General features: G+C 35.7%; 2 protein-coding genes across 3 annotated transcripts; both read left to right on the forward strand.

The window, feature by feature from the left end:
- The first annotated feature begins 222 nt into the window (after nucleotides 1-222).
- Nucleotides 223-7,480, forward strand: LOC111010529 (ABC transporter C family member 3). 2 transcript variants are annotated; one of them, XR_015788762.1, is made up of 11 exons: nucleotides 223-2,970; nucleotides 3,124-3,210; nucleotides 3,295-3,939; nucleotides 4,034-4,198; nucleotides 4,347-4,641; nucleotides 4,737-4,951; nucleotides 5,050-5,355; nucleotides 5,443-5,506; nucleotides 5,595-5,834; nucleotides 5,918-6,127; nucleotides 6,754-7,480. XR_015788762.1 is itself a non-coding variant. In XM_088119558.1 (10 exons), exons 1-10 carry the CDS (start codon nucleotides 565-567, stop codon nucleotides 6,019-6,021), a joined length of 4,527 nt encoding a protein of 1,508 aa, XP_087975684.1. In that variant the 5' UTR covers nucleotides 223-564; the 3' UTR covers nucleotides 6,022-6,273. The 2 variants fall into 2 exon arrangements, 1 of the variants encoding a protein (XP_087975684.1); XM_088119558.1 differs by lacking the exon at nucleotides 6,754-7,480 and having other exon boundaries at nucleotides 5,918-6,273.
- A 5,552-nt stretch (nucleotides 7,481-13,032) lies between these two features.
- Nucleotides 13,033-18,989, forward strand: LOC111010499 (ABC transporter C family member 3). Its single transcript, XM_022283955.2, has 10 exons — nucleotides 13,033-15,763; nucleotides 15,918-16,004; nucleotides 16,088-16,732; nucleotides 16,828-16,992; nucleotides 17,093-17,387; nucleotides 17,480-17,694; nucleotides 17,794-18,099; nucleotides 18,188-18,251; nucleotides 18,340-18,579; nucleotides 18,663-18,989. The coding sequence occupies exons 1-10, from the start codon at nucleotides 13,364-13,366 to the stop codon at nucleotides 18,764-18,766; spliced, it is 4,521 nt and encodes a 1,506-aa protein (XP_022139647.2). The 5' UTR covers nucleotides 13,033-13,363; the 3' UTR covers nucleotides 18,767-18,989.
- The last annotated feature ends 2,450 nt before the right edge of the window (nucleotides 18,990-21,439 follow it).

Below are 21,439 nucleotides of genomic sequence, written 5' to 3' on the forward strand. Positions count from 1 at the left end.
TTTCCTCCAATATAGTGATCTTCTTGGAAACTCTAATGGGTCTGGTTAGTTTTCAAATTAATTTCAATCATCGTCTTGCCCTACCCCACCATGTTTCGATTACATTAGTCAATTATGAAAGTCCGTATATGATTTTTTTCACAAATGAGGACAAAACGGTGATGGGAGAGACCATGAATCTATGATTTTGCAATAGAATATGCAGGACGGAATATTGGGTTTTCACCCAGTTTAAAGAATGAGGAGATTCTCCGTGATAGATTAATGGCAGTCTCAATTCCCAACTATCTTTTTCACTTCACGTTCTCTCTGCCTCTTTCTATTTCGTCGCGCATTGCCTGAAAAGCCAGCGCCCCTTTTCATCTTTTGCTTTCTTTTAATCGCTTTCTCCCTCTGTTTTGCTTTTTACGTTACCTCTGATTCTTGCACACCACGCTGCTCGAAAGGAAGCGAAGTTTGACTCTCTCTCTCTCTGTTTCTTATAAATATATACAGCTCCAGAAGTCGAGGACTCACTTCATCTTGCACAGAATCATGGGAACATCCCAAAAAGCTTTTTGAATCATGGGTTCCTTTGATTACTCAATGCACAGCTTCACTAATTTGTTCTTTGAAGACCCTTCTTCCCATGGCCATGGGCGCTCTGCTGCTCACTTTCTCCTTGAACCCAATTTAGCGCATGGCCTATCTGGTCTGGCTCACCTGGTATTGTTGCTTGTTATTTGCTTATTGTGGGTGTGCTTGAAGTTGAAGGCAGGTAGTGGGGAGTGTCAAAGACAGACGAGGTGTTTGTACTATAAGGGAACGTTCATATGCTGCCTTCTTATCTCTGTTTTCAATCTTGTTTTCTTCTCTCTTGACTGCTTTTACTGGTACAGAAATGGGTGGTCTGAGGAAAATCTGGTGTCCCTTTTGGATTTTGCGCTGAAAACACTTGCATGGGGCATTGTTTCGTCTTACTTCCACTGTCAAGTTCGCAAATCTGGAAAATTAAAGTTTTCAATTCATTTGAGAGTCTGGTGGGTTTCTTACCTTGCTGTTTCTTGTTACTGCCTTGTTGTGGACTCAGTTCTCTATAGACAAACCCATTCCTTGCCTGTTAGATTCTTGGTTTCTGATGTTATGTCGGTCGTCTCTGGTTTGTTGACCATATATTTTGGGTTCTTTGGGAAGAGCGTGAGTGAAAATAACACTCTTGAAGAACACCTTTTAAATGGTGAAACAAGATCTACTGCTCTCAGTAATGGCAGCCTCGAGCCGAAGAAGTGCAGAGGAGATGAAACTGTGACCCCTTACGATACTGCTGGAATTTTCAGTATCCTTTCATTCTCTTGGATCGGTCCTCTGATTGCAACTGGAAATAAGATGGCATTAGACCTTGAGGATATTCCTCAACTTGCAAGTCGGGATGCCGTTTCCGGGACCTTTCAGGTTCTCAGAAACAAACTTGAGTCAGAGTGTGGAACAATCAACAGAGTCACTACCCTTTCTCTAGTCAAGGGTTTACTCTACACGGCATGGAAAGAAATACTTCTAACAGCTTCTTTTGCTTTCATTTACACATTAGCTACTTATGTTGGCCCCTATCTCATTGACACTTTTGTTCAATATCTCAATGGTCATCGAGATTTCGAAAATGAGGGGTATGTTTTGGTCTGTGTATTCTTTGCGGCAAAACTTGTGGAGTGCCTTGCAATGAGGCATTGGTTCTTTAGGATACAACAAGTAGGAATGAGGGTTCGAGCGGCATTGGTTGCAATGATCTACAACAAAGGTCTAACTCTTTCTTGCCAGTCAAGGCAACAACACACAAGTGGGGAGATCATCAACTTCATGACTGTAGACGCTGAGAGGATTGGTGATTTCAGTTGGTATATGCATGATATTTGGCTGTTGGTTTTTCAAGTTGGATTTGCCCTATTGATTTTGTATAAAAATCTTGGTCTTGCTTCAATAGCAGCTCTAGTTGCAACTATAGTTGTTATGTTGGTAAATATTCCATTGGGGAAGTTGCAAGAGAAGTTTCAAGACAAGATAATGGAATCAAAAGATACAAGGATGAAGGCGACATCCGAAATCTTAAGGAATATGAGAATTCTTAAGCTTCAAGGATGGGAGATGAAGTTTCTATCTAAGATATCAGAACTTAGGAATATTGAGGCAGGATGGTTGAAGAAGTTTCTTTATACAATGTCGGTGACCACGTTCGTCTTTTGGGGTGCTCCGACATTTGTGTCTGTCGTTTCTTTCGGGACTTGTATTCTTGTGGGGATCCCATTAGAATCAGGCAAAGTCTTATCTGCACTTGCAACATTTAGGATTCTTCAAGAAACAATTAACAATCTTCCTGACACAATCTCAATGGTGGTTCAAACCAAGGTTTCACTTGATAGAATAGTGTCATTCCTTCGTCTCGATGACTTGCAGTCTGATATTATAGAGAGGCTTCCAACGGGTAGTTCTCCGACAGCAGTTGAGATTGTTAATGGGAACTTTTCTTGGGATTCATCTTCTTCGAACCCCACACTGCGAGATATCAATATCAAAGTGGAACATGGCATGAGAGTTGCTGTTTGTGGTACGGTAGGCTCAGGCAAGTCTAGCTTGCTATCTTGCATCCTGGGAGAGGTACCTAAAATATCCGGGAACCTGAGGGTGTGTGGTGCTAAGGCCTATGTTGCTCAGTCGCCATGGATACAGAGTGGAAAGATTGAAGAGAACATACTTTTTAGCAAAGAGATGGACAGAGAAAGGTACAAAAAAGTTCTTGAAGCATGTTGCCTAGAAAAGGACCTTGAAGTTCTTGCATTCGGCGATCAGACGGTAATAGGAGAAAGAGGAATCAATTTAAGTGGTGGACAGAAGCAAAGAATTCAAATAGCCCGTGCCTTATACCAAGATGCCGATATCTACTTGTTTGATGATCCTTTTAGTGCAGTTGATGCTCACACAGGTTCTCACCTCTTCAAGGTAATTCTTTTTTCTATTTTGCTTCTCTCATCTCCAGAGAGAAGGAAAAAAGTGTCTATGGTCAGTTGTATTATCTTTTTTTTATGGGTTCCACATCTGTTTTGATGCCTGAAGATGTCCTTATAACTCAATTATATCATATTTTTCTGACAGGAATGTTTGCTTGGTCTTTTAAGTTCTAAAACAGTTATTTATGTAACTCATCAAGTAGAATTTTTACCAGCTGCTGATATCATCTTGGTAAGTTTTCAAAGATTTTTATCTTTGTTTTTTGTAGTGCTCCTTCACTTTTACATCTGAGCTAAGTAGATTGATTACTGTCAGGTCATGAAAGATGGAAGAATCGCTCAAGCTGGAAAGTACAACGAAATTCTCAGTTCTGGAACTGACTTTATGGCACTTGTTGGTGCACATGAGGAAGCTTTATCAGCCATTATTTCTGTGCAAGGAGACGCATCTGAAAAATCTGCTAGCAAGGAAGATGGGTCTATGCCAAGTACTAATGGCATTGCAAATGAAGAAGATAAAACAGATATACAAGATGGGAAAGTAGTTGATGCCAATAAGTGGAAAGGGCAGCTTGTTCAAGAAGAAGAGAGAGAGAAAGGACGTGTTGGATTTTCGGTTTACTGGAAATATATCACGGCTGCATATGGCGGAGCTCTTGTGCCATTTATATTGCTTGCTCAAGTTGTCTTTCAGATTCTTCAAATTGGAAGCAATTATTGGATGGCATGGGCTACTCCTGTTTCAGAGGATATGGAGCCTCCCGTTACAAGTTCTCGATTGATTGCTGTCTACGTTGCTTTGGCCATGGGAAGCTCTCTTTGTGTCCTCGTGAGATCAGTCCTCCTTGTGACAGCTGGTTATAAAACAGCTACTCAACTCTTTGTTAAAATGCACACAAGCATCTTTCGGGCGCCGATGTCGTTCTTCGATTCTACTCCAAGTGGAAGAATCCTCAATAGAGTGGGTGAACTTTATCCATAAACCTCTAAAATTGGTCCCTTGAGAGTTGACACGCTTGATCGCAATTTTTAAATACTCGTTCTTTTGTTTACAGGCCTCCACCGACCAGACTGCCATTGATTTGGATATACCATTTCGAGTAGGATCGTTCTGCGTCACTTTGATTCAGCTCCTGGGAACTATTGCAGTAATGTCCCAAGTTGCATGGCAGGTTTTCGTTATCTTTATCCCTGTGATGGCACTGTGCCTCTGGTATGAGGTATATATCTTCTCAACTTTTGGTTTGTCTTGATAGGAAACACGGTGACATAATGTGGAAATAGAGATTTTCAGAGCTTTTGTTATGCTGCAACATTACATTGAGCTTTTGTTATGCTGCAACATTACATTGAGCCTTTCTTATGCAGCAATATTATAATCCGTCCGCACGGGAGCTATCGCGGTTGATCGGAGTGTGCAAAGCTCCAGTGATACAACTTTTCTCCGAAACAATTTTGGGATCAACAACCATTAGGAGCTTCGATCAAGAGTCGAGATTCCAGGACACCAATATGAAACTGACAGATGCGTATTCTAGGCCCAAGTTCCATTCGGCTGGAGCGATGGATTGGCTCTGCTTGCGTCTCGATTTGTTGTCTTCCCTTACTTTTGCTGCCTCTTTGATTTTCTTAATATCTATCCCTGTGGGAGTCATTGATCCAGGTACATTCTTCACTCTGGTCTATCTTCAAACAATGATCTTCAAATTTTCTCTTTCCCTCTGACTATCTAATTCTTTTTTGCTGTCTACACTGAAGGCATTGCTGGCTTGTCAGTAACATATGGACTTAACCTCAATATGTTGCAAGCTTGGCTAATATGGAACCTTTGCAATATGGAGAACAAAATTATATCGGTCGAGAGAATATTTCAATACACTTCAATCCCTAGTGAGCCACCTCTAGTTATCGAGGAAAACCGACCAGATCGTAACTGGCCACTATTCGGAGAAGTTGAACTCCATGATCTGCAGGTAGTTTCAATTCTTTGTGTCCTCGGTGCCAAAAGGCTCTCATATCTGATGCCTGTGATCTTTTCTATGAAATTTCATAATTAATGGATATCACGTAGGTTCGCTATGCACCCCAACTTCCACTTGTGTTGCGAGGTATTACATGTACTTTCCCTGGAGGGAAGAAAACTGGCATTGTTGGGAAAACAGGAAGCGGTAAATCAACTTTGATACAGACACTTTTTCGGATAGTTAACCCTGTAGCTGGTCGAATGATGATAGATTGCATCAACATATCAACGATTGGACTTCATGATTTGCGGTCCAAACTCAGTATCATCCCTCAGGATCCAACCATGTTTGAAGGCACCGTGCGGAGCAATCTCGATCCCCTAGAAGAATACTCGGACGAAGACATTTGGGAGGTAACTTGGTCTGATAGTTTCTTAAAATGAAGTCTCTTGTTTTTTTTTCCCCTTATCATGAAAGCAAACATTTCATTGATGCATCAGTCACTGGATAAATGCCAACTTGGTGATGAAGTGAGAAAAAAGGAAGGAAAGTTGGATTCTGCAGGTACATTTCTGGATATTCTGGTAAAAGTTTCAATGAATTGGTGAAGTTAATGAAATTTATTTATTTGTGAATACAATGCACAATGCAGTTAGTGAGAATGGAGAGAACTGGAGCATGGGTCAGAGGCAGCTCGTTTGCCTCGGTCGCGTGCTGCTCAAGAAGAGTAAGGTGCTGGTCCTTGACGAAGCCACTGCATCGGTCGATACTGCTACAGATAATTTGATTCAACAGACTCTCCGAGAACATTTCTCTAACTGCACAGTCATTACCATAGCACATCGCATCACTTCTGTCCTTGGCAGTGACATGGTTTTGCTTCTAAGTCACGGTTCGTATCGACGTCCATATAGTTCATCAAACTAATTAACTTGTCGATGGACAACTTCTTGATTTTGGTAATTCGTTGTGCAGGACTCATTGAGGAGTATGATACTCCCACGAGATTGTTAGAAGACAAGTCATCCTCATTTTCTCAGCTAGTTGCAGAGTACACACAGAGGTCGAGTTCTCGATGAAAACCAAGGCGGATTACTGAATCATATACCTTACCGATGAACCGGTTGTCGATGATGGTGAAAACGGAAGATCTTCTGAAGATCTTGGTTTGGAATCTTAGATTAGGTACTAGAATAACATATAAAGTTAAATATGTGTTAGCTTTTACTTCTCGATTAGTTTGTACTAGCTTTTCTGCTTTTATGTGTGTGAATTACAAAAGACTTTGAACTGCATGAATTACTTCAGTTAATATTGTTTTCCTAAAGATATATTGACGACTCGTTTAAATACTAATTTTAAGTACTATTTCGAAACAGAGACAACACTATTTTTAAGGGTAAATGAGTTTTAAAATATAGGCTAAATTATTCAAAATGCCCTTGAATTTTAAGATTGGGTGCATCGCAATTATATATCTCTATAAAAAGAAAGTTTCACTTCTACTCTCGATGTTTTAAATCGATTCATATCTGAACAAGTTTATCGTTAAAATTTTAGAAAGAGAAAATTAGGTTCGAAAAAATTTTGGAGTGATAAATAAATTTATTAGAGAGATATGTGAAAGAAGAAAATGAGAATTTATAGTGATGTGCTCATATCTGTCACCCAATTTTAAAAAATGACCAAATGATATAATGAAAAATGTATGTTTTTATTTTTCTAACTGTTTTGTAGATTTGATTTTAACCATTTTACCTTTTTAATTTGGTTATTATTTTTAAAAGCAAAATATTATAATTTCCCTGTAGGATGGAGGATGCGAGTGAGGAACAACGATGGAGGATGGAGTGATAGAGTTTTTTGGTTGCAAGTGGACGAAGAGTAGAGGGGAGAGCAGCCATATGATGAGTTTCACTTGTGTGCCTTTTTGATTTGAGGTGGAGTGTATTTGATTGTTCTTTTGTGTATAGTATTTGTTTATGTGTGTACCGAGGAATCGAAAAGTTTGAAGTGGGATGTGGAATGTGATTGGTGATGGATGGTGGTTATGAAATCCGTTCTGCATCAGATTATGAGCCCACGCAAAAACTTTCTCTTTTATTGGCACCCGATAGGTAGGCTATTAGATTGAGTCGAAAGCCTACCAATGCATAAAGGTTCCGATTCGAGCGAGAGCCCGAACAAGGGAGGCGAGAACATCTTGATCGAAAGCTCGCCCCTATCTCGAATAGAATGAATAGTGAGAAAGACTTTTCCAAATTCGATCAAATCGATCGAGAATCTCATCATCTGTTAGGTGGGCCAACCGACCGAGTTAGTTGGGCAGGGGATTCATGTCACAGAACCTTTCTTCTAGCCAAGAATCCCATTATTGATCAAATCGGGGCGGATCCAAATCATATTTGTTCATGTATTCACTGTATTTGTTTTTTTTTTACATCATGTATTCACTGTATTTGTTCACTAATTACATGTTTATTATATATTCTTTAAGATTTTTTAGTATCATTTTCAATAATAATTTTTCTCCCTTAAGATTTTTTGGTATCATTTTCGATAATGATTTTATTGTTTAAATTTTGTATTTTTAGTATAATTTTTAATTATGATTTTCTTATTTAAAGTTTATTTTAGATTATTTAATTAATATTTTTCTTCCTCAGCTTTGTTAGTATAATTATGGTGTGACAATATTTGAATTTCAAAAATATAGTTAAGATTTTCAAAATATTTGAATTATCCTATAAGAATGTTTGGGAGAAATATAGGTTAGATTCTCCGGTAAAAAAGAAAAATAATATATTTATTTTAGAATCATGAGTAATTTCATACTTAAAAATTAGTAGATTTTGGCTATTTTTTAAATGGTTATATATTTTGTTAAAAAAAATTGAGCATTAAAATAGAGAATGAGATTTTTTTGAAGCAAAAATATGATTTTAAAAAATAGTTTTTGAAATTTACTCAAAGTTTAATTTTTAGAAAAAAAGTTTTTTAAAATAGAAAACAGAAAATTGAATTGGTTATTAACAAGTATATTCTTTAAAATTAAAAACCAAAAACCAAAAAGAAAAAAAAATATTTAAATTTTTATAATTTATCTGCATTCGTGCCCCTAACATGAAATCTTGAATCCTCCACTAGTCGAGATTATTTGAAATTTGTCTTATGGATTTTTTCTCTTACACATGGCTAAAAAAAGAGAATGAGTACAGGGATGCAACGCCATATGTATTATGAAAGGTAGGTATAGTTGAAGTCCAATATGTACCTTATTTGACCTTTTAAATAATAGTCCAAACAATCAAACTTATGAAAATGAAACAATTTCGTCAATATATTTGCTATAGTTGAAAATATATATACATGTGTAATCTGATAAGAGAGTAGCTTAAAGGTCTTTGGTGCACGAACCAGATAATTTATTCTCCTTTTTCGTCGATTCATTCGTTTAGGGTGAGAGCGAAAGCTCGCTACTTTTCCCATGCTGGAGAAGGGTTATACTGACACTTAAATATTGAGTGTATATGGTTAAATTATAAATTTGATCTCTAGACTTTGAAGTTTTTGTCTCATAAATCCTCAAAATTTAATGTTTGTATTTAATAAGTCTCTAAACTAGAAAAAAATAATAATAAATAAGTTTCATAAGTCATAAACTTTCATGAAGTGTCAATGTGTCCTAAGCTTTCGTTGTTGTATCTTATTAATTGTGATCTATTGGTAAAATTGAAAGTTTAGAGATTTATTAGATTTTTTTTAAAGTTTAGTGACTCGTTATTTTTTTTTTATTTTTTGAGTACAAGTGACCCATTAGATATGAGATTGAATGTTTAGGGACTTATTTTTTTCAAGTTCATAAACATATTAGACATCATCCTAAAACATAAGAGACGAACTCACAACCTCTTGGTTGAAAGTATATGTCAATTATCGCTGAGCTATGCTGGTTTTGACTTACGATGAATCCATAGGAGTTTGGAGTTTGTTAGTGACTACCTAATGAATTTAATTTATCATTATTTAAGTCTAAACTTGTGACCCTTGAATCCTAAAAAGTCCAACAATACTTTCATTGTGTTTGTTGGTGGCTTGAATGGCCGCTTTAGCTCATTAGCTTTCCCCCTCAATTCAAAACGTAATTGTAAAATCATTTTTTATATATAAAAATAATTGCATAGGAAAAAAAACCACACCTAATTGTAGTTTTGAATGCTTAATTTTAATTATTTGATTTCTTAAAAAAAGAAAAAAAAAATAATTATTTGATTTGGGTTTTTCTTAACATACCAAGGAGTATTGATTTCTAATCAAGAAAATTCATGTTTTCTAGACATCTTGGATACCAAATTACTTTCCTACCCCTCTCTTCTTCCTTACTTCCTCCCTCTCCTTTGTCTCCCTCCCCTCCTCTCTCTTACTTCATTTCTCCTCCTTCCCCGAAAATTTCTTTTTATTCTCTCTCTCCTCCAATATTTTTCTCTCTTCTCCATCATTCTCATCTCATTCTCCCTTCTTCTATAGTTGTAGGTGTTCTTTTTGTTTTAATCTTCAACAGCAATGTTGGACGAAAAACAAATTTTTCTTTTCCTAGTTTTTTTTGTTCTACTTTGATGGGCGTTCATTCGAATATGTGTGTTCGATTTTGCCTCTTTTTTCATACTGAATATGAACCGTTTTGATTCGAATTTTGGTGGTCGATTAGAAGATTTCAAGTGAAATCTGGAATTTAAAGACCTTCTCACGAGTCCATTTCAGATCGAAGGAACAGAGAACAAAGATTCCTTCATTTGTATTTGAGATCTACCTTTTGGCTATAGTGATCGAGAGCAAGAACCAAGAGGAGAGCGAGAACCAAGAGTTAGATCGAGAGCAGGAACTAAGAGTTGATCGAGAGCGAAAAATCTAGATTTGTTTTTTTTTCCAGGATCAAATAATTAAATCTCCATCTCTCTCACAATCTCAATGATATTAGTGACAAACCATAATTAAATTTAAAATTTAATCCAATTAAATTAAACACAGACTTATTAAATTAGGTGTTAAAGAAAAAATAATTATTTAATTTTTAAAATTGGATGAGATAAAAATAATAAGTAAAAATGAAAAACGCGTTTTTCTTAAGAACTCAATCTTTCGGATTCAAACTAAAAATTTAAAATTTTTAATATAATTTTTTTAAATTATAGAGTACATGTGAAAGTAATAAAAAATAATTATAAAACTCCATCAATCTCTCGTTCTCGTTGTTTCTAAAAAATTAATTAAAAAATAACTCTAATTCTCGCTCTCGATCAAGTCTTGGCTCTCACTCTCGATCATTTCTTGGTTCTCGCTCTCGATCAATTCCTTGTTCTCGCTCTCGATCAACTATTGGTTCTCGCTCTCGCTCTCCTCTTGGTTCTCGCTCTCGCTCACCTCTTGATTCTCTCTCTCGCTCTCGATCACTATAACCAAAAGGTAGATCTCAAATACGAATGAAGGAATCTTTGTTCTCTGTTCCTTCACTCTCGATCTTAAATGAAGGGTTTGTGAGAAGGTCTTCAAATTCCAGGTTTCACTTGAAATCTTCTAATCGACCACCAAAATTTGAATCAAAACGGTTCATATTCAGTATGAAAAAAATAGGCAAAATCGAACACACATCTTCAAATGAACGCCCATCAAAGTAGAACAAAAAAAAACTAGAAAAATAAAAATTTGCTTTCCATCCAACTGGAGAAGAGAGAGAAAATATTGGAGGAGAGAGAATAAAAAGAAATTTTCGAGGGGAGGAGAGAGAATAAGAGAGAGGGGGAAGGAGAGAAAGGGGGGAGTAGGAGAGATGTGAGGGTTAAAAAAGTAATTTGGTATCCAAAGATATCTATAAAACATGGATTTTCTAAAGGGGATTAGAAATTAGTACTCCATCTTATTATTCTCCCTTGTTATTATCTCTCTTCAATTATAACAAAAAAAAATTTCTATACAATGATTGTGAGATCTTGTATTAATTTCTTTTTAGAAAAAAAAATAAACGTGGTATGAATTTGTTGTTTTTATATTCGGAATAATAACTCTTTAATTTTTTTTTTTTACCTACGAGTTCATGTCCCTATATTTGGGATATACTCACGCTCTTCATACCTATACATACGCAAGGAACCCAAGACCTCAAGAATCTTCTTTGAGGTCCCAAGCCACCCAAACTTGCGACCAACTCTGTTTTATTGGATACTTTATTTTCAGATTTCATCACTAACCAAACGTACCTAAGAGTCATCGTTTTCATTAGATGGGGGTAGTGCTAGTTTTTTAGCTTTGATTGATTTTGTCTAATGAAAATGTCACATGAAAATTTATATTTTGTTGATTTTTTTTTGTGACACTTTAAAATTTTATTCATCTTGGATATATACAAATATTAATGAAAATGTCGACATGTCAACGAAAAATTTAATATCCTGTTTATATGACATGAAATCTTAAATATCTATTTTGACAATTAAATTAGTATCCATTATTTGTCAAAAATTGGAAAAGAAAACAATAAAATGAATCATTAAACAAAAAGATATTTAAATCAATAGCATGATGTTGCATTTTTCTTTTTTAGATTATCATTTTGCAAAGGCTTTTTTTTAGAATTTTACATAATTCAAACCTACAACTCTTTTAGAAAAATAGGGACATGTAGCTCGATAAGCTATACTCAAATTTGTTATGAATATGTATTTTCAACTATATAAAAATGTTTAATTTTTTTACCAAGTCCAACCTAAGGATGAATATAACCTAAAATAAAATAATAAAAGCCAAATTTATATTATTTTTTTAATATAATATAAATTTAGCTTTTATTATTTATAGGGAATATTCAGAGTGTCGTGCTCATTCGGATTCAAGATCCCTAACGAATTATCTTTAATCTGGATTTTTTTTAATAATTATTAAAGAAACAAATTTTTGTTTTTTTTTCTTATTGTTATTGTTTTTTTAATGTCGTAGTTTCAAAAGATGGTCTTACCCAAATTGATTAATTTCTCTTTTGGTTTCTCAACAATCTAATTATTAAGAGACGAAATTATCTCAACTAAATTTAGTTTTGAAAATTTTGGAAGATTTGTTTTCCAAAATATCTAGAAAATTGTATACAATAATATTAAAATAGTCTCAAAATAATTATACTTAAATAATTAATTATTGATTAAAATAATATTTTAGTCAACATACCTTCAATTCTTTTATTTTAATCCATATACTTTTAATTTTTATTTAAATAATTAATTATTTATTAAAATTCATGTACTTTCCAAACATTGTTTTTAATCTTTATACTTTTTAAGAATGACGATTTTGATTGTTATTTTAAAAATTTTACCTTTAATATTAATTTACAATTGCATTTCAATAATTATATTTAAGGGATTACTTTTAGTACAGTAATCAAATTGAATATTTGAATAATACATAAATCAAAACAAATATTCTAATAATAGTATTTTAAGTATTAATAATAATTGATTTAACACATAGAAAAAGATATACTTCGTGCAACAAAACAAAGGAAAAAAGATGACGAATCATCGATGATCCTTCTTTTCTCCAACTCCGAGGCATCGCATCACATCACTCTCCAAATCTCATCGAAATTCGTTTTGAAAATTCAAATTTCTTTGCCATCACACAACTTCATAAATGCTTTTGTTTGGACGTCAAATCTGACTTTACTTCACTCTTATCGTGGAAATCCCCCAAATTCCAATCCATGTGCTCCAAGAGTCAACATCTTGCAGTAAAAAATTATTAAAAGAGTGCCGAATTTCCTCGGCTATAGCGATCTTCTTGGAAACTTTGATGGGTCCGGTTAGTTTTTAAATTAATTTCAATCATCGTCTTGTCCTACCCCACCCTGTTTCGATTACATCGGTCAACTATGGAAATCTATATATGATTTTTTTGCTTTTGTCGCAAATGAGGACAAAACGGAGATGGGAAAGAGCAGGAATCCATGATTTTGCAATAGAATATGCAGGTTTTAGTGGGACGGATTATTGGGTTTTCACCCAATTTAAAGGAGAAATAGAGAGATTCTCCGTGATAGTGTAATCGCAGTCTCAATTCTCACCTATCGTTTTCACTTCACGTTCTCTCTGTCTCTTTCTATTTCGTCGCACATTGCCTGAAAAGCCAGCACCCCTTTTAATCTTTCTTTGTTTTTTAATCGCTTTCTCCCTCTGTTTTGCTTCTTTGCATTACCTCTGATTCTTGCACAACACGCTGCTCTAAAGGAAGCGCAGTTTGACTCTCTCTCTCTGTTTATTATATATATATACAGCACCAGAAGCCGAGGACTCACTTCATCTTGTACAGAATCCCCACTTCACCGGATTGAGCCAAACCCATCTCTCATAAACATACCAAAAAGCTTTTTGAATCATGGGTTCCTTTGATTACTCAATGAACAGCCTCGTTAATTTGTTCTTTCAAGAACCTTCTTCCCATGGGCGCTTTGCTGCTCACTTTCTCCTTGAACCCATTTTAGCACACGGCCTATCTGCTCTGGCTCACCTGGTATTGTTGCTTGTTATTTGCTTCTTGTGGGTGTGCTTAAAGTTGAAGGCAGGCAGTGGGGAATGTCAAAGAGAGACGAGGTGTTTGTACTATAAGGAAACGTTCATATGCTGCCTTCTTATCTCTGTTTTCAACCTTGTTTTCTTCTCTCTTGACTGCTTTTACTGGTATAGAAATGGGTGGTCTGAGGAAAATCTGGTGCTCCTTTTGGATTTTGCGCTGAGAACACTTGCATGGGGCTTTGTTTCCTCTTACTTACACTCTCAAGTTCGCAAATCTGGAAAATCAAAGTTTTCAATTCATTTGAGAGTCTGGTGGGTTTCTTACTTTGCTGTTTCTTGTTACTGCCTCGTAGTGGACTCAATTCTTTTTAGACAAACCCATTCCTTGCCCGTTAGACTCTTGGTTTCTGATGTTATGTCGGTCGTCTCTGGTTTGTTGACCATATATTTTGGGTTCTTTGGGAAGAGCGTGAGTGAACAAAACCCTCTTGAAGAACATCTTTTAAATGGTGAAACAAGATCTACTACTCTCAGTAATGGCAGCGTCGAGCCGAAGAAGTGCAGAGGAGATGAAACCGTGACCCCATACGAAACTGCTGGAATTTTCAGTATCCTTTCATTTTCTTGGATCGGTCCTCTGATTGCAACTGGAAATAAGAAGGCATTAGACCTTGAGGATATTCCTCAACTTGCAAGCCGGGATGCGGTTTCCGGGACCTTTCAGGTTCTCAGAAACAAACTTGAGTCAGAGTGTGGAACAATCAACAGAGTCACTACCCTTTCTCTAGTCAAGGGTTTACTCTACACGGCATGGAAAGAGATACTTCTAACAGCTTCTTTTGCATTCATTTACACATTGGCTACTTATGTTGGCCCCTATCTCATTGACACTTTTGTTCAATATCTCAATGGTCATCGAGATTTCGAAAATGAGGGGTATGTTTTGGTCTGTGTATTCTTTGCGGCGAAACTTGTGGAGTGTCTTGCAATGAGGAATTGGTTCTTTAGGATACAACAAGTAGGAATGAGGGTTCGAGCGGCATTGGTTGCAATGATCTACAACAAAGGTCTAACTCTTTCTTGCCAGTCAAGGCAACAACACACAAGTGGGGAGATCATCAACTTTATGACTGTAGACGCTGAGAGGATTGGTGATTTCAGTTGGTATATGCATGATATTTGGCTGGTGGTTTTTCAAGTTGGATTGGCCCTATTGATTTTGTATAAAAATCTTGGTCTTGCTTCAATAGCAGCTCTAGTTGCAACTATAGTTGTTATGCTGGTAAATATTCCATTGGGGAAGTTGCAAGAGAAGTTTCAAGACAAGATAATGGAATCAAAAGACACAAGGATGAAGGCGACATCCGAAATCTTAAGGAATATGAGGATTCTTAAGCTTCAAGGATGGGAGATGAAGTTTCTATCTAAGATATCAGAACTTAGGAATATTGAGGCAGGATGGTTGAAGAAGTTTCTTTATACAATGTCGGTGACCACATTCGTCTTTTGGGGTGCCCCAACATTTGTGTCTGTGGTCACTTTCGGGACTTGTATGTTTGTGGGGATCCCATTAGAATCAGGCAAAGTCTTATCTGCTCTTGCAACATTTAGGATTCTTCAAGAACCAATTTACAATCTTCCTGACACAATCTCAATGGTGGTTCAAACCAAGGTTTCACTTGATAGAATAGTGTCATTCCTTCGCCTCGATGACTTGCAGTCTGATATTATAGAGAGGCTTCCAACGGGTAGTTCTACTACTGCAGTGGAGATTGTTAATGGAAACTTTTCTTGGGATTCATCTTCTTCGAACCCCACACTGCGAGATATCAACATCAAAGTGGAACATGGCATGAGAGTTGCTGTTTGTGGTACGGTAGGCTCAGGCAAGTCTAGTTTGCTATCTTGCATCCTGGGAGAGGTACCTAAGATATCCGGGAACCTGAGGGTATGTGGTACTAAGGCATATGTTGCTCAGTCCCCGTGGATACAGAGTGGAAAGATTGAAGAGAACATACTTTTTAGCAAAGAGATGGACAGAGAAAGGTACAAAACAGTTCTTGAAGCATGTTGCCTAGAAAAGGACCTTGAAGTTCTTTCATTCGGCGATCAGACGGTAATAGGAGAAAGAGGAATCAATTTAAGTGGTGGGCAGAAGCAAAGAATTCAAATAGCCCGTGCCTTATACCAAGATGCTGATATCTACTTGTTTGATGATCCTTTTAGTGCAGTTGATGCTCACACAGGTTCTCACCTCTTCAAGGTAATTCTTTTTTCTATTTTTGCTTCTCTTATCTCCAGAGGGAAGGAAAAAAGTGTCTATGGTCAGTTGTATTATCTTTTTTTTAAGGGTTCCACGTCTGTTTTGATGCCTGAAGATGTCCTTATAGCTCAATTATATCATATTTTTCTGACAGGAATGTTTGCTTGGTCTTTTAAGTTCAAAAACAGTTATTTATGTAACTCATCAAGTAGAATTTTTACCAGCTGCTGATCTCATCTTGGTAAGTTTTCAAGTATTTTTATTTTTGTTTTTTGTAGTGCTCCTTCACTTTACATCTGACCTAAGGAGATCGATTACTGTCAGGTCATGAAGGATGGAAGAATCACTCAAGCTGGAAAATACGATGAAATTCTCAGTTCTGGAACCGACTTTATGGCACTTGTTGGTGCACATGAGGAAGCTTTATCAGCCATTAATTCTGTGGAGGGAGACGCATCTGAAAAATCTGCTAGCAAGGAAGATGGTTCTATGCCAAGTACTAATGGCATTGCAAATGAAGAAGATAAAACAGATATACAAGATGGGAAAGTAGTTGATGCCAATAAGTGGAAAGGGCAGCTTGTTCAAGAAGAAGAGAGAGAGAAAGGACGTGTTGGATTTTCGGTTTACTGGAAATATATCACGGCTGCATATGGCGGAGCTCTTGTGCCATTTATATTGCTTGCTCAGGTTGTCTTTCAGATTCTGCAAATTGGAAGCAATTATTGGATGGCATGGGCTACTCCTGTTTCAGAGGATATGGAGCCTCCCGTTACAAGTTCTCGATTGATTGCCGTCTACGTTGCTTTCGCCATCGGAAGCTCTCTTTGTGTCCTCATGAGATCTGTACTTCTTGTTACAGCTGGTTATAAAACAGCTACTCAACTCTTTGTTAAAATGCACACAAGCATATTTCGGGCACCCATGTCGTTCTTCGATTCTACTCCAAGTGGAAGAATCCTCAATAGAGTGAGTGAATTTATATTCATGAACCTCTTCAATTGGTCCCTTGAGAGTTGAGACACTTGATCGCGATTTGTAAATACTTGTTCTTTTGTTTACAGGCCTCCACCGACCAGACTGCCATTGATTTGGAAATACCATTTCGAGTCGGGTCTTTCTGCTTCTCATTGATTCAGCTCCTGGGAATTATTGCAGTAATGTCCCAAGTTGCATGGCAGGTTTTCATTATCTTTATCCCTGTGATGGCAATTTGCATTTGGTATGAGGTATATATCTTCTGAACTTGTGGTTTGTCTTGATAGGAAACACAGTTATCTTTAGAGCTTTTGCTATGCTGCAGCATTTCATTGAGCCTTTCTTATGCAGCAATATTACATTCCGTCTGCACGGGAGCTGTCGCGGTTGATCGGAGTGTGCAAAGCTCCAGTGATACAACTTTTCTCCGAAACAATTTCAGGATCAACAACCATTAGGAGCTTCGATCAAGAGTCGAGATTCCAGGACACCAATATGAAACTGACAGATGCGTATTCTAGGCCCAAGTTCCATACGGCTGCAGCAATGGAATGGCTCTGCTTCCGTCTCGATTTGTTGTCTTCCCTTACATTTGCCGCCTCTTTGATTTTCTTGATATCTATCCCAGTGGGAGTCATTGATCCAGGTACATTCTTCAGTCTGGTCCATCTTCAAACAATGATCTTCAAAGTTTCTTTTTCCCCTCACTGTAATTCTTTTTTGCTCTCTACACTGAAGGCATTGCTGGCTTGTCAGTAACATATGGACTTAACCTCAATATGTTGCAAGCTTGGCTAATATGGAACCTTTGCAATATGGAGAACAAAATCATATCGGTTGAGAGAATATTTCAATATACTTCAATCCCCAGTGAGCCACCTCTAGTTATCGATGAAAACCAACCAGATCGTAACTGGCCAGCATTCGGAGAAGTTGAACTCCATGATCTGCAGGTAGTTTCAATTCTTTGTGTCCTTTGGTGCCGAAAGGCTCCCATATCTGACGCCTGTGATCATTTCTTGAAATTTTCCTAATTGGTGGATATCATGTAGGTTCGCTATGCACCCCAACTTCCACTCGTGTTGCGAGGTATTACATGTACTTTCCCGGGAGGCAAGAAAACTGGCATTGTTGGGAGAACAGGAAGTGGTAAATCAACTTTGATACAGACACTTTTTCGGATAGTTAACCCTGTAGCTGGTCGAATGATGATAGATTGCATCAACATATCAACGATTGGACTTCATGATTTGCGGTCCAAACTCAGTATCATCCCTCAGGATCCAACCATGTTTGAAGGCACCGTGCGGAGCAATCTCGATCCCCTAGAAGAATACTCGGACGAAGACATTTGGGAGGTAACTTGGTCTGATAGTTTCTTAAAATGAAGTCTCTTGTTTTTTTTTTCCCCTTATCATGAAAGCAAACATTTCATTGATGCATCAGGCACTGGATAAATGCCAACTTGGAGATGAAGTGAGAAAAAAGGAAGGAAAGTTGGATTCTGCAGGTACATTTCTGGATATTCTGGTAAAAGTTTCAATGAATTGGTGAAGTTAATGAAATTTATTTATTTGTGAATACAATGCACAATGCAGTTAGTGAGAATGGAGAGAACTGGAGCATGGGTCAGAGGCAGCTCGTTTGCCTCGGTCGCGTGCTGCTCAAGAAGAGTAAGGTGCTGGTCCTCGACGAAGCCACTGCATCGGTCGATACCGCTACGGATAATTTGATTCAACAGACTCTCCGACAACATTTCTCTAACTGCACAGTCATTACCATAGCACATCGCATAACTTCTGTCCTTGGCAGTGACATGGTTTTGCTTCTAAGTCACGGTTCGTGTTGACATCCATATAGTTCATCAAACTAATTAACTTGACGATGGACAACTTCTTGATTTTGGTAATTTGTTGTGCAGGACTCATTGAGGAGTATGATGCTCCCACAAGATTGTTAGAAGACAAGTCATCCTCATTTTCTCATCTAGTTGCAGAGTACACACAGAGGTCGAGTTCTCGATGAAAACCAAAGCGGATTACTGAATCGTATACCTTACCAAAGAACTGGTTGTTGATGATGGCGAAAATGGAAGCTCTTCTGAAGATCTTGGTTTGGAATCTTGGATTAGGTACAAGAATAACATATAAAGTTAAACATAAGTGTTGGTTTGACTGTATCTGCCTCTGCAAATTTTGAAACTTCATATAAATTTAACCTTTATAAAAAATCTCAAGTTACTCTGTTAGCTCTTACTTCTTGATTGGTTTTTACCAGCTTTTCTAGCTTTGATGTGTGAATTTACAGACACTTTCAACTCATGAGTTATCGTTCTCCTAAAGATATATTGCTGATTCTCATTTAAATACTAATTTATGTACTATTTTGAGACAGGACAAAACACTTTTCTTGCAAGTAAATGAGTAGCAAAATATAGGCTAAATTATTTAAAATGTCATTCAACTTTGAGGTTTGTTTCAATTATATCTATCCTTTAAAAAGTTCCACTTCTACCATCGAGCTTTAAAATTAATTCAACTATCCTGTGAACAAGTTTATCGTTAAATTGATGTGATTGTTGAATTGTAGACTAACGGAATGTTGTAACTAAAAAGAATTATACAAACATTTGCATATAACAAAACTATATAAACTACGATAGTAGCCAATCTTCTTTAACTTTATAAGACAAACAATATAGAAATATTTTCATATAATTAAAAATGGGGTAAAATACATTATTGGTTCTTGAATTTGAAGATTAGAAAATTTGAATTGTTCTAAAAGGTCCTTAGAGTTAGAATTACATTAGTAACACTAACGAAATGCTGACGTGGAAATTTGAGTTACTAGCTGGCATTTGCTCATATATTTATTTTAAATGACATGACATTTGATCTCAATAAATTGTTACTCTAATGAAAGTACATAGACTAAATAGGTCTTTTTAACCCTAAACATAATGTACTTAGTCTCGATAAATCTCACATCTTTTTAACTTTACATAACAAACATATTAATTTTATATAATTTTTTTTTTAAATTTAAAATTCTAATGAACAAGAAACAAGAAATGCTTAGTAAACATATTTCTATTTCTTTTTTTAATAAAGAACAAGAAATAGTTATCAAATGCGATTATGTTTTTCTTGATTGAAAAAGAGAACAAAAAACATGAAACCAGAAACGTACTACCAAACGAGCCCTAAGATTTTTCATTTGTTTCTTGTTTTGTAAATTGCTTTAGAAACTATCTTGCTAAAACAAGCTTTCCACACCAAATAAATATTTTTTTATTTTTCTAAAAATTGAAAAATGTTTTTAAACATCATTTTCAAATAGCATTCATATACCATTTGAACCCAACAAGATTTAGCTAAAGAAAGGTACAATTTATTAATTTTAAGTCACCATAAGATGTTCTTACAAAAATGGAGAAGGAAAATTTCAAGCAATTAAAGGCAAGAGGAAAGAAAAATTTTAATGGTGAGCTTAGTTCCAAATTTTGACTTCTTCATATTATAAAGATTATTTATTTAGATGCCCATACTTGTTCCCCAAGCCACGAATTGTTAGCTTGTTGCCCAAGGAATTCCAAAAAAAAAAAAAAAAAAGTCAAATTGATGCTTGATGTCCAAGCTTAATTTAACTATATAAATAAGGGTGAAATCCATTGTAGGCAAAGGCACAAGAAAAAACTCAAAAAAATTTTCTACTTTTAATTTCAATTTCACAACTTTTTTTTTTAAATTTTATTATTTGTATATGATCTTTTGGGATCAGTTTTTCGAAGTTAAACTTCAAATCTTTTTTAGGATATAAACTAAATATACTTTTCGCTAAAATACTATTTCGGTCTCTATATTTTTAGTTTTTTGTTTATTTCAGGTCTGGTATTTTTAAAATGTCTATTTTGGTTAATGTACTTTCAACTTTTGTCTAGTTTAATCCATTACTTTTGAAACATTCGTTTTGATCTCTATACTTTAAAAAGTTGTCATTTTGGTCATTTCATTTGGATTTTTTACCTTTTTTTTTTCAATTATAATTTCAACACGTCACTACACCAAAAATATTTTTTGCAATGTAGTCATAAATTTATGTTAAAAGTTTTCGTTGTGTATAGAATTTTTGTAAAAATTTTGCAAACATTGACTAAAATTTTCACTTTAAAAACGTATGGGACTAAACGAATGTTTTGAAAGTACATGATTAAAATCAACAAAGTTAAAATTACATAGATCGAAACGAATATTTTGAAAGTAGCGGGACTAAAATGAACTAAAACATTTAAATTTAAACCTTTACTTTTCTATTTTGGGTATTAAATTAGTAAAGGTTAGAATTGGAGCCATACTTTTGAAAGAAAAAACAACCTTGTTTGTTCTAAAAATTAGGTCGTCATCAAAACGAATCCACGAGAACAAAAAATAGAAAGTTTAAAAAAAATAGTTATTCAAACATGTTTCCACCTAATATTTATTCTACAAAATATAATCTATTTTGAAAATCATCCTCAAACAAGTCCTAGAGCTCAAAAACAGCAATATTAATCTTAAATTGTCGAGAAAATGAAAGTGATAAAAAATAAATATTGTAGAAGAAATAATAAAATTTTCAATGTGTGATGAACAATAAACAAATATGAAATATGGGAGAGTAGAAATCAATAGATGAGAAATCAACTTCAAATTGAAA

This window comes from Momordica charantia (genome assembly GCF_013281855.1).
Source record: "Momordica charantia cultivar OHB3-1 chromosome 11 unlocalized genomic scaffold, Mcharantia_2.0 BLBB01000011.1, whole genome shotgun sequence".
Taxonomy (NCBI): domain Eukaryota; kingdom Viridiplantae; phylum Streptophyta; class Magnoliopsida; order Cucurbitales; family Cucurbitaceae; genus Momordica; species Momordica charantia.

Bases quoted from the DNA above. Each gene is read 5' to 3' on its own strand.
- LOC111010529 (XM_088119558.1), top strand. From the start codon at position 565: ATGGGTTCCTTTGATTACTCAATGCACAGCTTCACTAATTTGTTCTTT. The intron at 3,940-4,033 runs GTGGGTGAACTT...TTTTGTTTACAG, and splicing joins GTGGAAGAATCCTCAATAGA to GCCTCCACCGACCAGACTGC. The intron at 5,356-5,442 runs GTAACTTGGTCT...TTGATGCATCAG, and splicing joins CGGACGAAGACATTTGGGAG to TCACTGGATAAATGCCAACT.
- LOC111010499 (XM_022283955.2), top strand. From the start codon at position 13,364: ATGGGTTCCTTTGATTACTCAATGAACAGCCTCGTTAATTTGTTCTTT. The intron at 16,733-16,827 runs GTGAGTGAATTT...TTTTGTTTACAG, and splicing joins GTGGAAGAATCCTCAATAGA to GCCTCCACCGACCAGACTGC. The intron at 17,695-17,793 runs GTAGTTTCAATT...GATATCATGTAG, and splicing joins TTGAACTCCATGATCTGCAG to GTTCGCTATGCACCCCAACT.